At 48.8% G+C, this 12,293-nt stretch overlaps 3 protein-coding genes across 7 annotated transcripts; 2 read left to right on the top strand and 1 right to left on the bottom strand.

Moving 5' to 3' along the window:
• The first annotated feature begins 443 nt into the window (after positions 1-443).
• Mgtor (Megator) lies at positions 444-8,999 on the top strand. 5 transcript variants are annotated; one of them, XM_064686878.1, is made up of 6 exons: positions 444-724; positions 1,654-4,802; positions 4,868-7,818; positions 7,886-8,232; positions 8,298-8,428; positions 8,489-8,999. In XM_064686878.1, exons 1-6 carry the CDS (start codon positions 574-576, stop codon positions 8,837-8,839), a joined length of 7,080 nt encoding a protein of 2,359 aa, XP_064542948.1. In that variant the 5' UTR covers positions 444-573; the 3' UTR covers positions 8,840-8,999. The 5 variants fall into 5 exon arrangements, with proteins under 5 accessions (XP_064542948.1, XP_064542947.1, XP_064542946.1 ...); XM_064686877.1 differs by having other exon boundaries at positions 8,295-8,428; XM_064686876.1 differs by having other exon boundaries at positions 7,883-8,232.
• Positions 9,000-9,351: 352 nt separating this feature from the next.
• Positions 9,352-10,674, bottom strand: RpS23 (ribosomal protein S23). The gene is made up of 3 exons (XM_064686879.1): positions 10,521-10,674; positions 9,913-10,072; positions 9,352-9,691 (listed from the first exon to the last, which is right to left on the bottom strand). Exons 1-3 carry the CDS (start codon positions 10,522-10,524, stop codon positions 9,424-9,426), a joined length of 432 nt encoding a protein of 143 aa, XP_064542949.1. The 5' UTR covers positions 10,525-10,674; the 3' UTR covers positions 9,352-9,423.
• A 289-nt stretch (positions 10,675-10,963) lies between these two features.
• Positions 10,964-12,204, top strand: LOC135431639 (ras-like GTP-binding protein Rho1). The gene is made up of 3 exons (XM_064686873.1): positions 10,964-11,219; positions 11,625-11,855; positions 11,922-12,204. Exons 1-3 carry the CDS (start codon positions 11,064-11,066, stop codon positions 12,129-12,131), a joined length of 597 nt encoding a protein of 198 aa, XP_064542943.1. The 5' UTR covers positions 10,964-11,063; the 3' UTR covers positions 12,132-12,204.
• Positions 12,205-12,293: the final 89 nt, after the last annotated feature.

Here is a 12,293-nt window from a genome sequence, read left to right as displayed (position 1 = left end):
ATTGATGCTGATTGCTGTCTGTTGGATTTGCCTCAACGTTTCGGGTTATGTAAGCCAATAATGTGATGAGGTCGTTGTGTGCAATACCTGCCATGGCTTGCCAGCCGCTGCGGTAGGTATGGGTAACAGGCACTTGAATAACGTAAAATATGTAGCTATATAACAATGGAATGTACTAATGCAACAGAAAATACTATGTTTATATTCATAAAATCGCACTTCATGTAATTAAAGCTTATCATGTTTGTGAAATTATTAAAACCTACATTCCATACCCTTTACAGTAGTATTTAAATTTTCGCGCCTTAACAGTGCTGTTAAATGTCCAGCTGTTATACTTCTGCATGTTGTGCAACACTAACATGCGTTTAACGATGTATCGCTATACCGATTATTTCCGATTAGCACCTCTATGTAGTAATCGATGTCTCTAATTTTCCTTAGTACATCGCTAAGTCGGTATGGTGAAGAACGCTGAGTCGCGCTCGGATTTTTTTTGACGAAATAATATTGTGAAATTGTGTTAAAATATAAATTAAACAATTTAAAAGTGTTTCACTTACTATTAACAACATGGACTTTGACGGCACACAGTCATTGAGCAGCATATTACAACCGGAGGAGCTGCAACTAGTGCCAGACAACATACAGGGAAAATTGTCGGCATACATTGAGAAATTTTCAGACGAATACTGCAAAGAACGTGCTGCTGCAAATCGACTGAGTAAGTGCAGTAGTTGCATTTGTTTATATGAGTTTTATTTCTCATGTTAAGAAAGCCGGCACATGAAAGTAGGAATTGTGCAAAGCAATAAAAATATCGCGCCACAGCTAGTGTGTACACACTGACGTCAGCGTTGAGCATTTGGGTTCATTATGATAAATATGTTTAAATCACTTTTTTTAAAGAGTTAAGCCAAATCACTGAATTCATTTTAATATTATATACGATTCAGTTTCAGCTATTCAGTTTCTCAGGTGCTTGGATTTTTCACTTAGGGTTCAACTTGTTGAGAATTTGTTGTGACACGTAATTATCGATATGTGCCTTTATTTCTTGCCTATTTCTATATATGAACAAACAATGTTGATTTGATTTGAAGGATAATACCTAATGAACCAAACATATGTACATATTTAATAACACCAATCTAGCTGCTATCCTGCTGGTTCATGAAACACTGAACATATTCGTTCACAAATCGCTGAACAAGTTCATTCGTTCAATCAATGAACCATTCAATTGAATAACACAACTCCGGTTGATAGGTACACACTTGTCAGGTATATCGCAATTTTTGCAGTACGTCGCGTCGTTTGCAAATCTATTTTTTTGCACACAAAGTTTCGAAAAAATTTGTCAACTGAATATTGCGTTCAATAAATAAAAGCATTCCAAACATGGATCACAGTGGTCCACAGTCGCTGGAACAGATATTTGCGCCGGCAGAGCTGGAACAGCTACCAACCGGCGTGCAGCAAAAGCTAAAATCCTATATAGATGGTTTTTTCGACGAATATTGCAAAGAACGAGCCGCCGCGCATCGTCTCAGTGAGTAAAGTGGCGTTATTAGGGCATTATTATAGATTTATTACTTCTACACAACTGCCTTGCATATGACCTGCCCTCATCTCTCTCTTTCCTCTTCTCAGGTGAAACAGAACAGAAGAATGAAGAGCTGCAAAGCCAACTACTCGACAACCAGGTAAAGTTCACCAACTTTGAGCAAAATGTAGCCGAATTGCGCGCCCAGCTGGATCAAGTGTCTGCCGAACGTGACCAGCTGCAGGAATCAGTAAAAAGCTACGATCAAAATTTGTCCACATTGCGCAAAGAGAAGGTGTCCTTTGTCGATGAGCGCGACTCGCTGCTCAAAGTGATCGAGCGGCAGAATGGCGAGCTTGAGCGGCTCAAGCAGGATCTGCAAACCTATCAGCAGCAGCTGCGAGCTGCCATCACCGCCAAGTGTGAGGCCATAGCGCGTCTCGATGAGGTGCAGAGCAAAGAGGTGTCCCTAGACATCAAGGAACGCCGTCTGGAGAGCGAGCGTGCAATGTTGCAAAATGAGATTCAATTGCTCAGCAGCGATCTAAATCGCAACAATGCCGAGCTACAGAATTTGCGCCGCGACCATGCCATGAACATCATGCATCTGGAGGTGCGGCTCAAGGAAAAGTGTGACGAGCTGCAAATACTCCAAGGCCAGAACTCACAGTATTCGAAGACCATTGAGGATCTGAACAAGAAAATCGAGTCTCTCAATGAGACAATGTTCCAGCACAATATGGCAACCGAAAAGTTTGTGGACACGCTCAAAAAGGAACTCGACACGAAAGAGAAGCTGGTCGAGATCTATAAGAATACCGAATGCGAGAATATCACAGAGCGCAACGAGCTGCTCAAGGGCATCTCGGATCTGAAGCGTATGCTGACTGAAACCACCGATCAGTACGGTGAGCTAGAGACTGAGTTCCAGTTGGCGAAGCAGAATCATGCCGAGGAGCTGAATTCCATGAATAAGACAATTGACGCACTGAAAACAGAAATTGCACACGCCAACGATCTGCTGAAGGAGGCCAAGGAGCAGAGCCTGGAGAGCGCCATTTGCAAGCTGGCGCCGACGGCTGCTGTTGCCAGTCGCCTGATGCGCTCCGACATGTCGCTCACCGAGTTGTATTCGCTGTATGCCAAGAATTCAGAGGAGCTGGAAGCCAAGAATCGCGAGAACGCACAGCTCAAGCTACAGATCAAATCGATTGTCGAGGAGATCAATGAGCGTGCGCCAGTCTTCAAGAAACAGGATGACGACTACAGCAAACTCACCGAGGCGCACCAGCTGCTGCTGCAGCAGCGCGACGAGCTGGTGGACAAGAAGCTGAGTCTCGAGCAGGAGCTGGAGCAAACGCACTTCGATGTCACGCGCCATGTCAAGGAGAACAAGAAACTGAAGCAGTCCCAGGTCGATTTGAGTCGCCAGGTTTGCCTGCTGCTCGATGAGCTCAATTGCCTGCGTGCTGGCGTCAATCGGCCGCGCAACCAAACGCAGCCCGGTCTCATACACAACTCCAGCGATGCCATCAGCCGAGATCTGGTCACCTTCGAGTCCATTGTCGAATTGCAGGAGCAAAATGTTAAGTTGTTGTCGCTAATCCGCGAACTGACCACCGAGCTGGAGGCCAACGAGCTGAAGAATGATGAGCTGCAGCTGAAGGCGTACGAGGAGAAGTTCGAGAAGGCTACAAAGCGTCTGGTCGAAATGGAGGAGGCTCTCAACCAGAAGAACAACACAATATCCACCTTGATGGCCAAGTGCGAGCGCTACAAGAAGTTCTACTTCGACGCCCAAAAGAAGCTGGGCAGTCAGATTATAGATCTGGACGACTCGACCGTACTTATAGATGAGTCGAAAGCGGAGCAAGCGAAGGCAGTGGAGAACACGCAAAAGCTGGAGGCAGAGGCTAAGCTGGAGCGACGCATACGCAGCCTGGAGCAGCAACTGGAGGATGAGTCGAAGAAATATGCCGCGCTCAAGGAGAACTATGACTACTACACCAGCGAGAAGCGCAAGAATGATGCACTCGTCCAGGATCAGTTCGACTCGATGCGCAAGGAGGTGCGTGAGCTGACCTCCGTCAATTGCAAGCTGATGAACGCCTCCGAGTTCCAGAAGGAGCAGATGGAACTGCTGCAAAAGGGCATCGCCACATACAAACAGCAAATAGCTGCGCTGGAGGATCGCACCAAGAACTACGAGAAGACGATTATCAAGCACGAGCAGACCGTGCACATGCTCAAGGACGAGGTGATGACGGCACATCGCAAACAGGCGGCATCCGAAACGGAGACTCACAGCCTGCAGCACGAGAATCGCGTGCTCAAGGAGACAACTGCCCGTCTGCAGGCCGAAAAGGACGGCTACAATCGTGAACATCAGAGCCAGTCGCTGTTGCTGAACAATCTGGAGTTCATTAAAGCCAATCTGGAGCGCTCCGAGACAGAGGGACGCCTGCGCCTAGAGCAGCGCCTCGATGACACGGTACGCGAGTTGTCCGCTCAGCGTCGTCACTTCCAGGAGGAGGAGGAGAAGTTCCGCGAAACGGTCAACGAATTCAAGCGCCAAACGGAGACGGCCATCAAGCTGAAGGAGGAGGAGCGTCTGCAGGCCGAAAAGTGGCACCAGGAGCTAATAGACGTGCGCGAGGAGCTCGCCGTGAAGGTCAACCAGGTGAACGATCTCAGCAAGAAGCTGCAGGAGAGCCTTACCCCATCCAAGGACGAGAATCCCATCACAGCTGCCAACAAAAAGGCGCGTGAGTTCGAGCTGCGTTACGATCAGGCCAGAATCGAAATCGATTCGCTCACCAAGGAGCTGGCCAAGGCACGCGAGCACGGCGATCAGTTCTACAAGATGTCCCAATCCGCGGAAAGCGAAATCAAGCGCTTGCACGACATGCACGCCGAAATCGTGGCCAAATCCGAGGCCGAGATCAAGAAACTCAAGAACTCCGAGGCTGAGCTTCAGACGCGCGTCACCGATCTGGAGGCCGAGGTGCTGCTCTCCAATGTCACCGAACAGAGCAAGACCACAAATCAATCGGATCAGCTCAAGGTTGCCCAGGAGGAGCTTAAGAATGTGCTTGAGAAATTAACCGAATCGGGTCGCACCATTCGCAAGCTGCGTGCCGAGAACTCCACGCTGGCCGAATCCCTAAATGCCGTCGAGGTGAAGTATGCCAATGAAATGGTATTGCATTCGGCTGACATTCAGGAATTGTCCAAGTTCAAGGCGGACTTCTTGAAGGTATGTTTTGGGCTCTTCTAAGCGATTCTCATATTAAAATTAATTACTCTACAATTTGTTACCAGGTGCAAGACGAACTGAATCAACTGAAATGTGGACGCGAATCTCTGCAAGCTGCCCACGATGAACTCCAGAAGGCAAACGCCGAGGCGCAGGGTCTGCTGCAAAAGGAGAAGGACGAGTCGGAGAAACGTGTCGCTGACCTGAACGCACTCAACTCCAGTCTGCACGATCAGATCGAGGCGCTGACCACAAAGCTGGCCGCTCTCGCCCAATCTGCGTCCAACCAAAACTCATCCCTGATGCTGAACGACTCGCTACTTGACGGCTCCTCGACGTTCGATATCAATAGCTCGACGTCTGTGGATGACGTCAAGAACAGTGAGCAGCTCCTGAAGATTATCAAGTTCCTGCGCAAGGAGAAGGATCTGTATGCGGCCAAGCTGGACATTCTGAAGGCCGAGAACGCACGCCTCGTCTCCGAGCACACAATTCTGCAGAAGAAGGTGGACGAGCTGAACGGTTACCTTAAGCAGGAGCGCTCCAAGAGCGAAACCGACGTGGTCTCCGCGTCTAAGCACGAGGCGGTGCTGCGTAAGATAGAAACCCTCAACGCCATCACCGACAGCAATCGCATTCTGCGCGAGGAACGCAACACGCTGACCAAACGCGTGGCCGAGCTGACGGAGCGCATCAGCAGCGTGGAGAAGGAGCTGTTCCCGCTGCAGTGCAGCAACAAGGAGCTGACATCCAAGATCGAGGAGCTGAATGTGGAGAACACATCGCTGCGCACAGAGGCCATCAAGTGGCGTCAGCGTGCCAATGCTCTGGTCGAAAAGAGCAACAGGAATCCCGAGGAATTCAAGCGCCTGCAGGCGGAACGCGAGCATCTGGCCAAGATGCTGACAGCCGAAAAGGACGCAAGCAAGAAGCAGATCGACGAGCTGGCCGTATTCAAGGCGCGTGTGGAAAACGAGCTGCCAGCACTGAGCAAACAGCTGCAGCTGCAGGATGAGGCGCGCAAGAAGCAGCTGGAGGAGTCCACGGCTCTGAAGCAGACGAGCACGCGCCAGGCGCAGGACATTATGGAACTAAAGAACCGCCTGCTGCAGAAGGAGGAGGAGCTGATGAAGGCGCAGGAGGAGCTCGAGTCCAAGGATAAGGTCATACAGGACAAGGACAGCAAGGAGCTGATGCTGCGCAAGTTGGCCAAGCGCTACAAGGACTACTACACGGGCCTCCAGGCGCAGACCGGCGGCAACGATACCGTCGCCGAGCTGGAGAAGGTGCGCTCCGAGCTGGACGAGCTGAACAACCTGCTGCGCAACACTAAGGAGCAGCACGAGCAGCTGCAGAAGGAGCACGATGAGCTCAAGTCCCGTTCCAGCGTAGAGCAGGAGAGCGGCGAGTCCAAGCAGAAGATCGAGAAGCTGCTGCAGGAGCTGACCGTGACCAAGACCGAGCTGGCCAACCAGGAGACAACGCTCGCCGGCACCAAGACCAGCTACGACGAAACTGTGCTGCGTCTCGAGAAGGAGCTGCAGGAGCACATCACCAGCAACAAGGACGTTAATGCGCGTCTCATGCGCGAAAACGAATCGCTGCACATGAGAATCAATCAGCTGCAGCGCCAACTGGGCAACCAGCAGTCCACCAAGCCCTCAACAAGCTCGGTGGGCATGGCCGAGAAGGGCAACATATCCGAGTCGTCGCCGCGCACAGCCAATGTGAAGCCCATGTCCGGCTCGGCCACAGTGCAGCAATCGGCAACGGTGACGCCCTGGCGTGGCGGCGAGACGCCTCTGGCCAGCATCCGGCCCATTTCCGTGCAGAACAGTCGCACAGCCGCCATACTGCCCACCAGCCAGCAGCCAGGCGCCTCCACTTCAACCTCTACATCGACGTCCACTTCATCGGCAGCCGCTGCATCGGGTAGCAGCAGCAGCAGCAGCAGCTCCTCCTCTGCTGTGGGCAACACGGCCCTGGTGCCGCCACAGCAGCAGGTGCATACCACGGGCAGTGCCACGCTGGAGTCCATGGCCTCCTCGTCACCCACATCTTCGCATACAGACTATATGCCCTCGACCAGTTCGGCGGCTGTGGCCGTTGCTGCTATTCCGCCCATGGGCGCCACTGCAGCGGCTGAGAGCTCCCAGGAGGCGGAAAGTGTGCAGCATCCGCAGCAGAATGATGCACAGGTCTTTGTCGGCGGTGCACAGCAGCAGGTGGTGGCGCTCGTGTCGCCGCGTGTTGAGGGCTCATCGTCGTCCTCTTCGACCAGCACAACCACATCGACATCCACACAGAATCCAACTGTTCCTAGCGTCCAGGATGCCAGCAATCAACAGCAGCCCAGCACATCGGGCAGCAGCAGCAGCTCCTCGACTGTGGTCAGCAGTCACAGTCGCCACACGCCGTCTAGCAGCAATGTGACCACCACCCAGGCCGGCTGCTCCAAGCGACCACGCGATGTAGAGGGCGATTCGTCTACCAATGCGGAAGAGGGCGTGCCCGAGAAGATTGTCAAGCTGGCGAAACGGTTGCGTACGCCAATGCACGGCGGCGAATTGTCCGCCGGACACATTGGCGATTCCGGCATGGATGTGGACCAGATGCCCACGTCTTCGCAGCGTGACCAGGAGGATGATATTCAGGTCGTGGACTCTGATGATGAGGAGGAAGATGTCCTGGGGCCCATCGATGGCGGCGATGCCGAGCAGGAGGAGGGCTACGAGGACTCCTACGAGCAGGACAACGAAATGGAGGACAATGAAGGCGCCGATGCACCCGATCAACACAACGAAGTCGATATCGAACAGGTGCAGATCCAGGCCCAGGCCGAGAGCCAACTGCTCGAAGATTCGCCAGCCACTGTCTCGACCCAGGAGAATAATCAAAGCCAGGCCATAACCAGTGGCAGCGGCGAATCGAATGGACTCCCATTACCACAGGCCGAGGCCAACTGGAAGCAGCAGGCGCCATCCACATCAACGGCTGCAGCGCGTCGCACTGAGAGGTGAGCTGCAGGCTTAAACTCATCGAAAAGATTATGCTTATTATTTTTCCGTGTGTACCCCCAGCAGTTCCGTTGAGATTGTCAGCTCGCCGCAGGTGTCCAACTTTAGCGAGCAGCCCACATGCGTGGAGACGGAGATCGATGGCACGGCTGTAGCGGAGGCTGCTGCGGTGGCGGCGGATGAGAGCGCCGGCACGAGCGTCGATTGCACAGCTGCAGTTGCCAGTTCGCCGCAGAAACCAAATGAGGCCGCCGAGCAGAGCAGCAGCAGCAGCAGCCAGGCCGCCGAGGCCAAAGACAAACCGGATGAGAGTGAGACAACGGCCGGGGAGAACGCAAGCGAGGCAGACGAAGCCTTTGCCGAAGAGACAGTTGCTGGCCAGGCGGAGGAGTCTCAGCAGCTGAGCAATGAGAGTGAGTGGAGTGGAGAGTCGACTGCAGTGGTAAAGAATAATGAATAACTCATAAATCTCTAACAGATCCCAATGTGGGTACAAGTCAGTCGGTGGAGACAGAAAACCAGGATAACCAGGCCGAGGGGCCCTCCGAGGATAACGAGGGCGCCGATGGCGTCTCGTCAGAGGGCGAAAAACAGGCCGTGGAAGTTGAGGTTAGCTATTCCAAATATATTTATGCGTACACAAATAACAACTTAATGTGTTCCTCACAGGAGGAGGGTCGCGAAGCTGAGGCCACATCCCCCTCGGAGAACACACGCTTTCGCACGCTGCGCAGCACGGTGCCCACACGCCGTGGCGGTCGTTCCCTGATGCGCGGCAGTAATTCCAATAATAACAACAGCAACAACACAAACAGACCGGCACGCATAGTCTGGCAGCGCGACTCACAGCCGGGCAATATGCGCGGTGGACATCCGGGTAATCAGGATCCGAATATGCCAAGCGGTTCACCCAACTCCAATCGCATGTTCGCAAATCGTTCCCGCGGCCGTCGGCCCATGCGTCGCCCAGGACCAAACAATTTTAATGCCGGCGGCGGCGGCGGGGGTAGCTACCCCTGAACGGGCGAAGAGTCTGGCACAGGCTGACTATAATCCATACTGGTAGTTTATAAGGCTCTAGGCATTTAAATATAATTATATATATATACATCTTATAAATAAGCCGCATACTGAAAATACATACTACACATATTAAATGCTCAACACTATAACAAATCAATATTTCAACTTTTTCATGAAATATACAGACATTTTTAATCTTTTTAAGGATATACATATGTCCATATAGTCATATCCGTCTGTTTCTATACCCTAGTAGTTTTGAAAATTTTGTTTTATCTGTCGAGCATCAAGTATTCATCTGAAAACTTTCAGTTTACAAGATATTTTAACCCAACTAAGCAGTTACTAACTACTCCTAACTTCTGGGCCAAGTCCCACCAGCATCTACTATATCATATAGTTTCCGTATAAACCCTTGCAGGGCATTCAAACTTCGACACTTTGTTCGTAACCAATCTTTTGCTGATATACTACAAATGTCAATTTGCAAAGGAACTAAAACGTATTAGTTTTGTTTTTTTTTTCTTGTTTATTTAGTTTTGTAAAACCCTAACTCTGGAAAATGATAGATGTATCGTCATCTAAGATCTTGGGCGCTCCTTCTTTTCCTTGTAAAGTGCCAACAGGGAGACGTTGGCAACTTTGACGACCTTGAAACGGACACCGGGAATATCACCGACGGCATGACCCTTACGACCGAAACCGGCAACCAAAACCTCGTCGTTCTCCTCAATGTAGTTCAAGCTACCGTCACGGGGCACGAATGCGGTAATCTTCTTGCCGTTCTTGATGAGCTGCACTCGCACGCACTTGCGGATGGCAGAGTTGGGCTGTTTGGCTTCAACACCACTGCAAAAGGAATTAAGAAAGAGTTTCGATTAGTCTCGGGTGCAGGTTTTTAAAGCTTTGTGTCTAAACTGGATTTTTGTTGTTGCTACAGCCGATAACTCACAGTATAATCCTGTGATTTGATTTTCAAAATAAACAAAACACAAAAATATACTGCGAGACATCGAATGCGTTGGCTTCAAATTAAAATAACAATAAATAAATAAATAGTTTCTACTTACACCTTCTCAAGCACAATACCCTTGGCGTGGGATGCACCACCGAAGGGATTGGCCTTCCATCTGGTACCCAAATGAGCCTTCTTGTAGTCCTTGTCGGCCCAACGCTGGTCGCGACGGTGGTTCACATGCTTTCTGGCAGTGCGCAGACCTCTAGGTTTGCCTGTTAATTACAGCAATACTTCTTTTAATTAGTTAAATTAGATTTCATCAAATTAAAAAACAACAAACACAATGTAAACAAATGGCCGATGCAGCGGCGGCTCTTTTAGGTTAGTTTGAATACGTCACTGTGAATTGCGCTTGGTGTGCAAATTTTCACAAATAACACTTGCAATAATTGTGCTACATGTTAATTTTCATGTTAAAAAATTCTTTGACTTGCTATATTGCACGATTCTTTTGGTATTAACGGATTTCGGGCAACTAACAAATTGCAGCCGAAGTTTTGCAAGTTTTCAGAGTTAATGAGGTTTTGAACATAAATAAGCACCGGCGCGTTTAAATTCACTTACACTTGCTGTTGCAGAACTATTTTAATTGGATTTGCACTTTGTTTAACGACGCAAATTGCGTATTTCTCACAAAATACACTCTTTATAGCGACTCACCCATATTTTTCCAACTATCTCAGGCAATGGCGGAAATAAAAGAAAGAGGAAGAGCCTTTTTCTTCTTGTTCTTCGCAATGTTTGTAGGGCTGATAATATCGTATCGATATATCGAAACACCAACACTTGTGTTACGATAGTTTTCGGTACTGCCAACTGATGTGAACAACTCTGTTCCAAAGTGCTGCCCATCAAACTACGACATAAACGTAACTGTTATTCGAACATTAGCTACCCTACAAATGTTTGACACATTTTGTTACAGAGATATCTATTTAGTTTACTTGAGTTATTGTGCCTACTTAAGAATTTAAATTCCTTACTTTTTGCAATGCGCAGTAAAGCACTTTATTGTGTTATGCATATGCCATGGTATTCTCTTTGTAGCGCAGTATTCATAAACAAAAAAGGTATTTCACATCGCCACAATCACTAAACAAACGCACAGTTCCTTGGCAAACAGCATTTCCTGCAGTCATACGTTAAGAATAAAAAAACAAAAAACAATTGTTTTTCTAGTGCTTATAATTTGTTATTAATATAATGAGTTCTATTCGCAAGAAACTGGTAATTGTGGGCGATGGGGCATGTGGCAAGACCTGCCTGTTAACCGTCTTTTGTAAAGACAATTTCCCCTTGGATTATGTGCCGACAGTATTCGAAACATATGTTGCGGATGTGGAAGTTGAAGGATCACAGGTTTGCACAAGTTAACAAAACGTATTTTGCTTACAATTTGCGCCTTTGTTTCTTTGCATGAGCAATGCTGCAAATATGCACTAACAATTATACGCACTTATTTATTTATATATGGACGTTGCATGTGTGTATACTGAGCGATATTTAGTACTGATCTTATTTTAGTACTCGCACTAGGTGCGGGCCTGCCCCAGGCTGGGCCCCCATTTTGCTCAAGTTTACAAAACGCTCGCGCATGAATCACGTCGAGGTTGTTCGCATTCGCAGCGCTGTTGCTTTCTGGAGCATCAGCTCGGTGTGCTCAAGTGCTTTTTAAATAAGTAGCTTTTATGGGGCAACAGCATACACACATACATACATACATATGTGCACATACATTTGCCTATAATTTCTGCTCGCTTCAAGGTGGAATTGGCGCTGTGGGACACAGCCGGGCAGGAGGATTACGATCGCTTGCGGCTTTTAAGCTATCCCGATACGGATGTGATTGTCATGTGCTTCTCCATCGATCTGCCGGACTCGTTGGAAAATATACAAGATAAATGGATACCCGAAGTAACACACTTCTGTCCAAACGTTCCCATCATTTTGGTTGGCAACAAACGCGACTTGCGCAATGATCCTGACACCATAAAGGCAAGTGCTCCACTCCAAGCTTAATCACATTGAAGCTACAAAAGCAATTCTTTTTTTCATTTTTAGGAACTATCCATGCAAAAGCAGCACACGGTCACAGCTGACGAGGGTCTTACCATGGCCGAAATAGTCAATGCATTTGCATATCTCGAATGCTCGGCCAAAATGCAGGAGGGTGTGCGCGAAGTTTTCGAAACTGCGACCAGAGCCTCCTTACAGGTGAACAAGAAGAAGAAGCGAGCGAGATGTTTGCAATTATCGTGTGGACTACTCTAACAATATTATTATTATTATTGAAACTTTCACGTTTGCATGCGATTTAACAAAAAAAAAGCTGCTTTGCATTCACTTCCGCCTTCCATTAATATTTTGATATAATCAATTATGAAAATTAAAAAAACAATTTCCGTTCGTTGTGCCATTTCAATTCAGATTGTA

This window comes from Drosophila montana, unplaced genomic scaffold (genome assembly GCF_035044405.1).
Source record: "Drosophila montana isolate Dmon_TW-CO22-7 unplaced genomic scaffold, ASM3504440v1 contig_3200_1, whole genome shotgun sequence".
NCBI classification, from domain to species: Eukaryota; Metazoa; Arthropoda; class Insecta; order Diptera; family Drosophilidae; genus Drosophila; species Drosophila montana.
Note: the sequence above shows the minus strand (reverse complement) of the source record. Positions and strands in the feature narration are given on the sequence as shown.

Excerpts from the sequence above, each read along its gene's own strand:
- Mgtor (XM_064686874.1), top strand. The coding sequence starts at position 574 with ATGGACTTTGACGGCACACAGTCATTGAGCAGCATATTACAACCGGAG. Across the intron at positions 4,803-4,867 it reads TCAAGGCGGACTTCTTGAAG|GTGCAAGACGAACTGAATCA; the intron begins GTATGTTTTGGG and ends ATTTGTTACCAG. Across the intron at positions 8,429-8,488 it reads AACAGGCCGTGGAAGTTGAG|GAGGAGGGTCGCGAAGCTGA; the intron begins GTTAGCTATTCC and ends TGTTCCTCACAG.
- RpS23 (XM_064686879.1), bottom strand. Across the intron at positions 9,692-9,912 it reads GGTATTGTGCTTGAGAAGGT|TGGTGTTGAAGCCAAACAGC; the intron begins GTAAGTAGAAAC and ends TTCCTTTTGCAG.
- LOC135431639 (XM_064686873.1), top strand. The coding sequence starts at position 11,064 with ATGAGTTCTATTCGCAAGAAACTGGTAATTGTGGGCGATGGGGCATGT. Across the intron at positions 11,220-11,624 it reads TGGAAGTTGAAGGATCACAG|GTGGAATTGGCGCTGTGGGA; the intron begins GTTTGCACAAGT and ends GCTCGCTTCAAG. Across the intron at positions 11,856-11,921 it reads ATGATCCTGACACCATAAAG|GAACTATCCATGCAAAAGCA; the intron begins GCAAGTGCTCCA and ends TTTCATTTTTAG.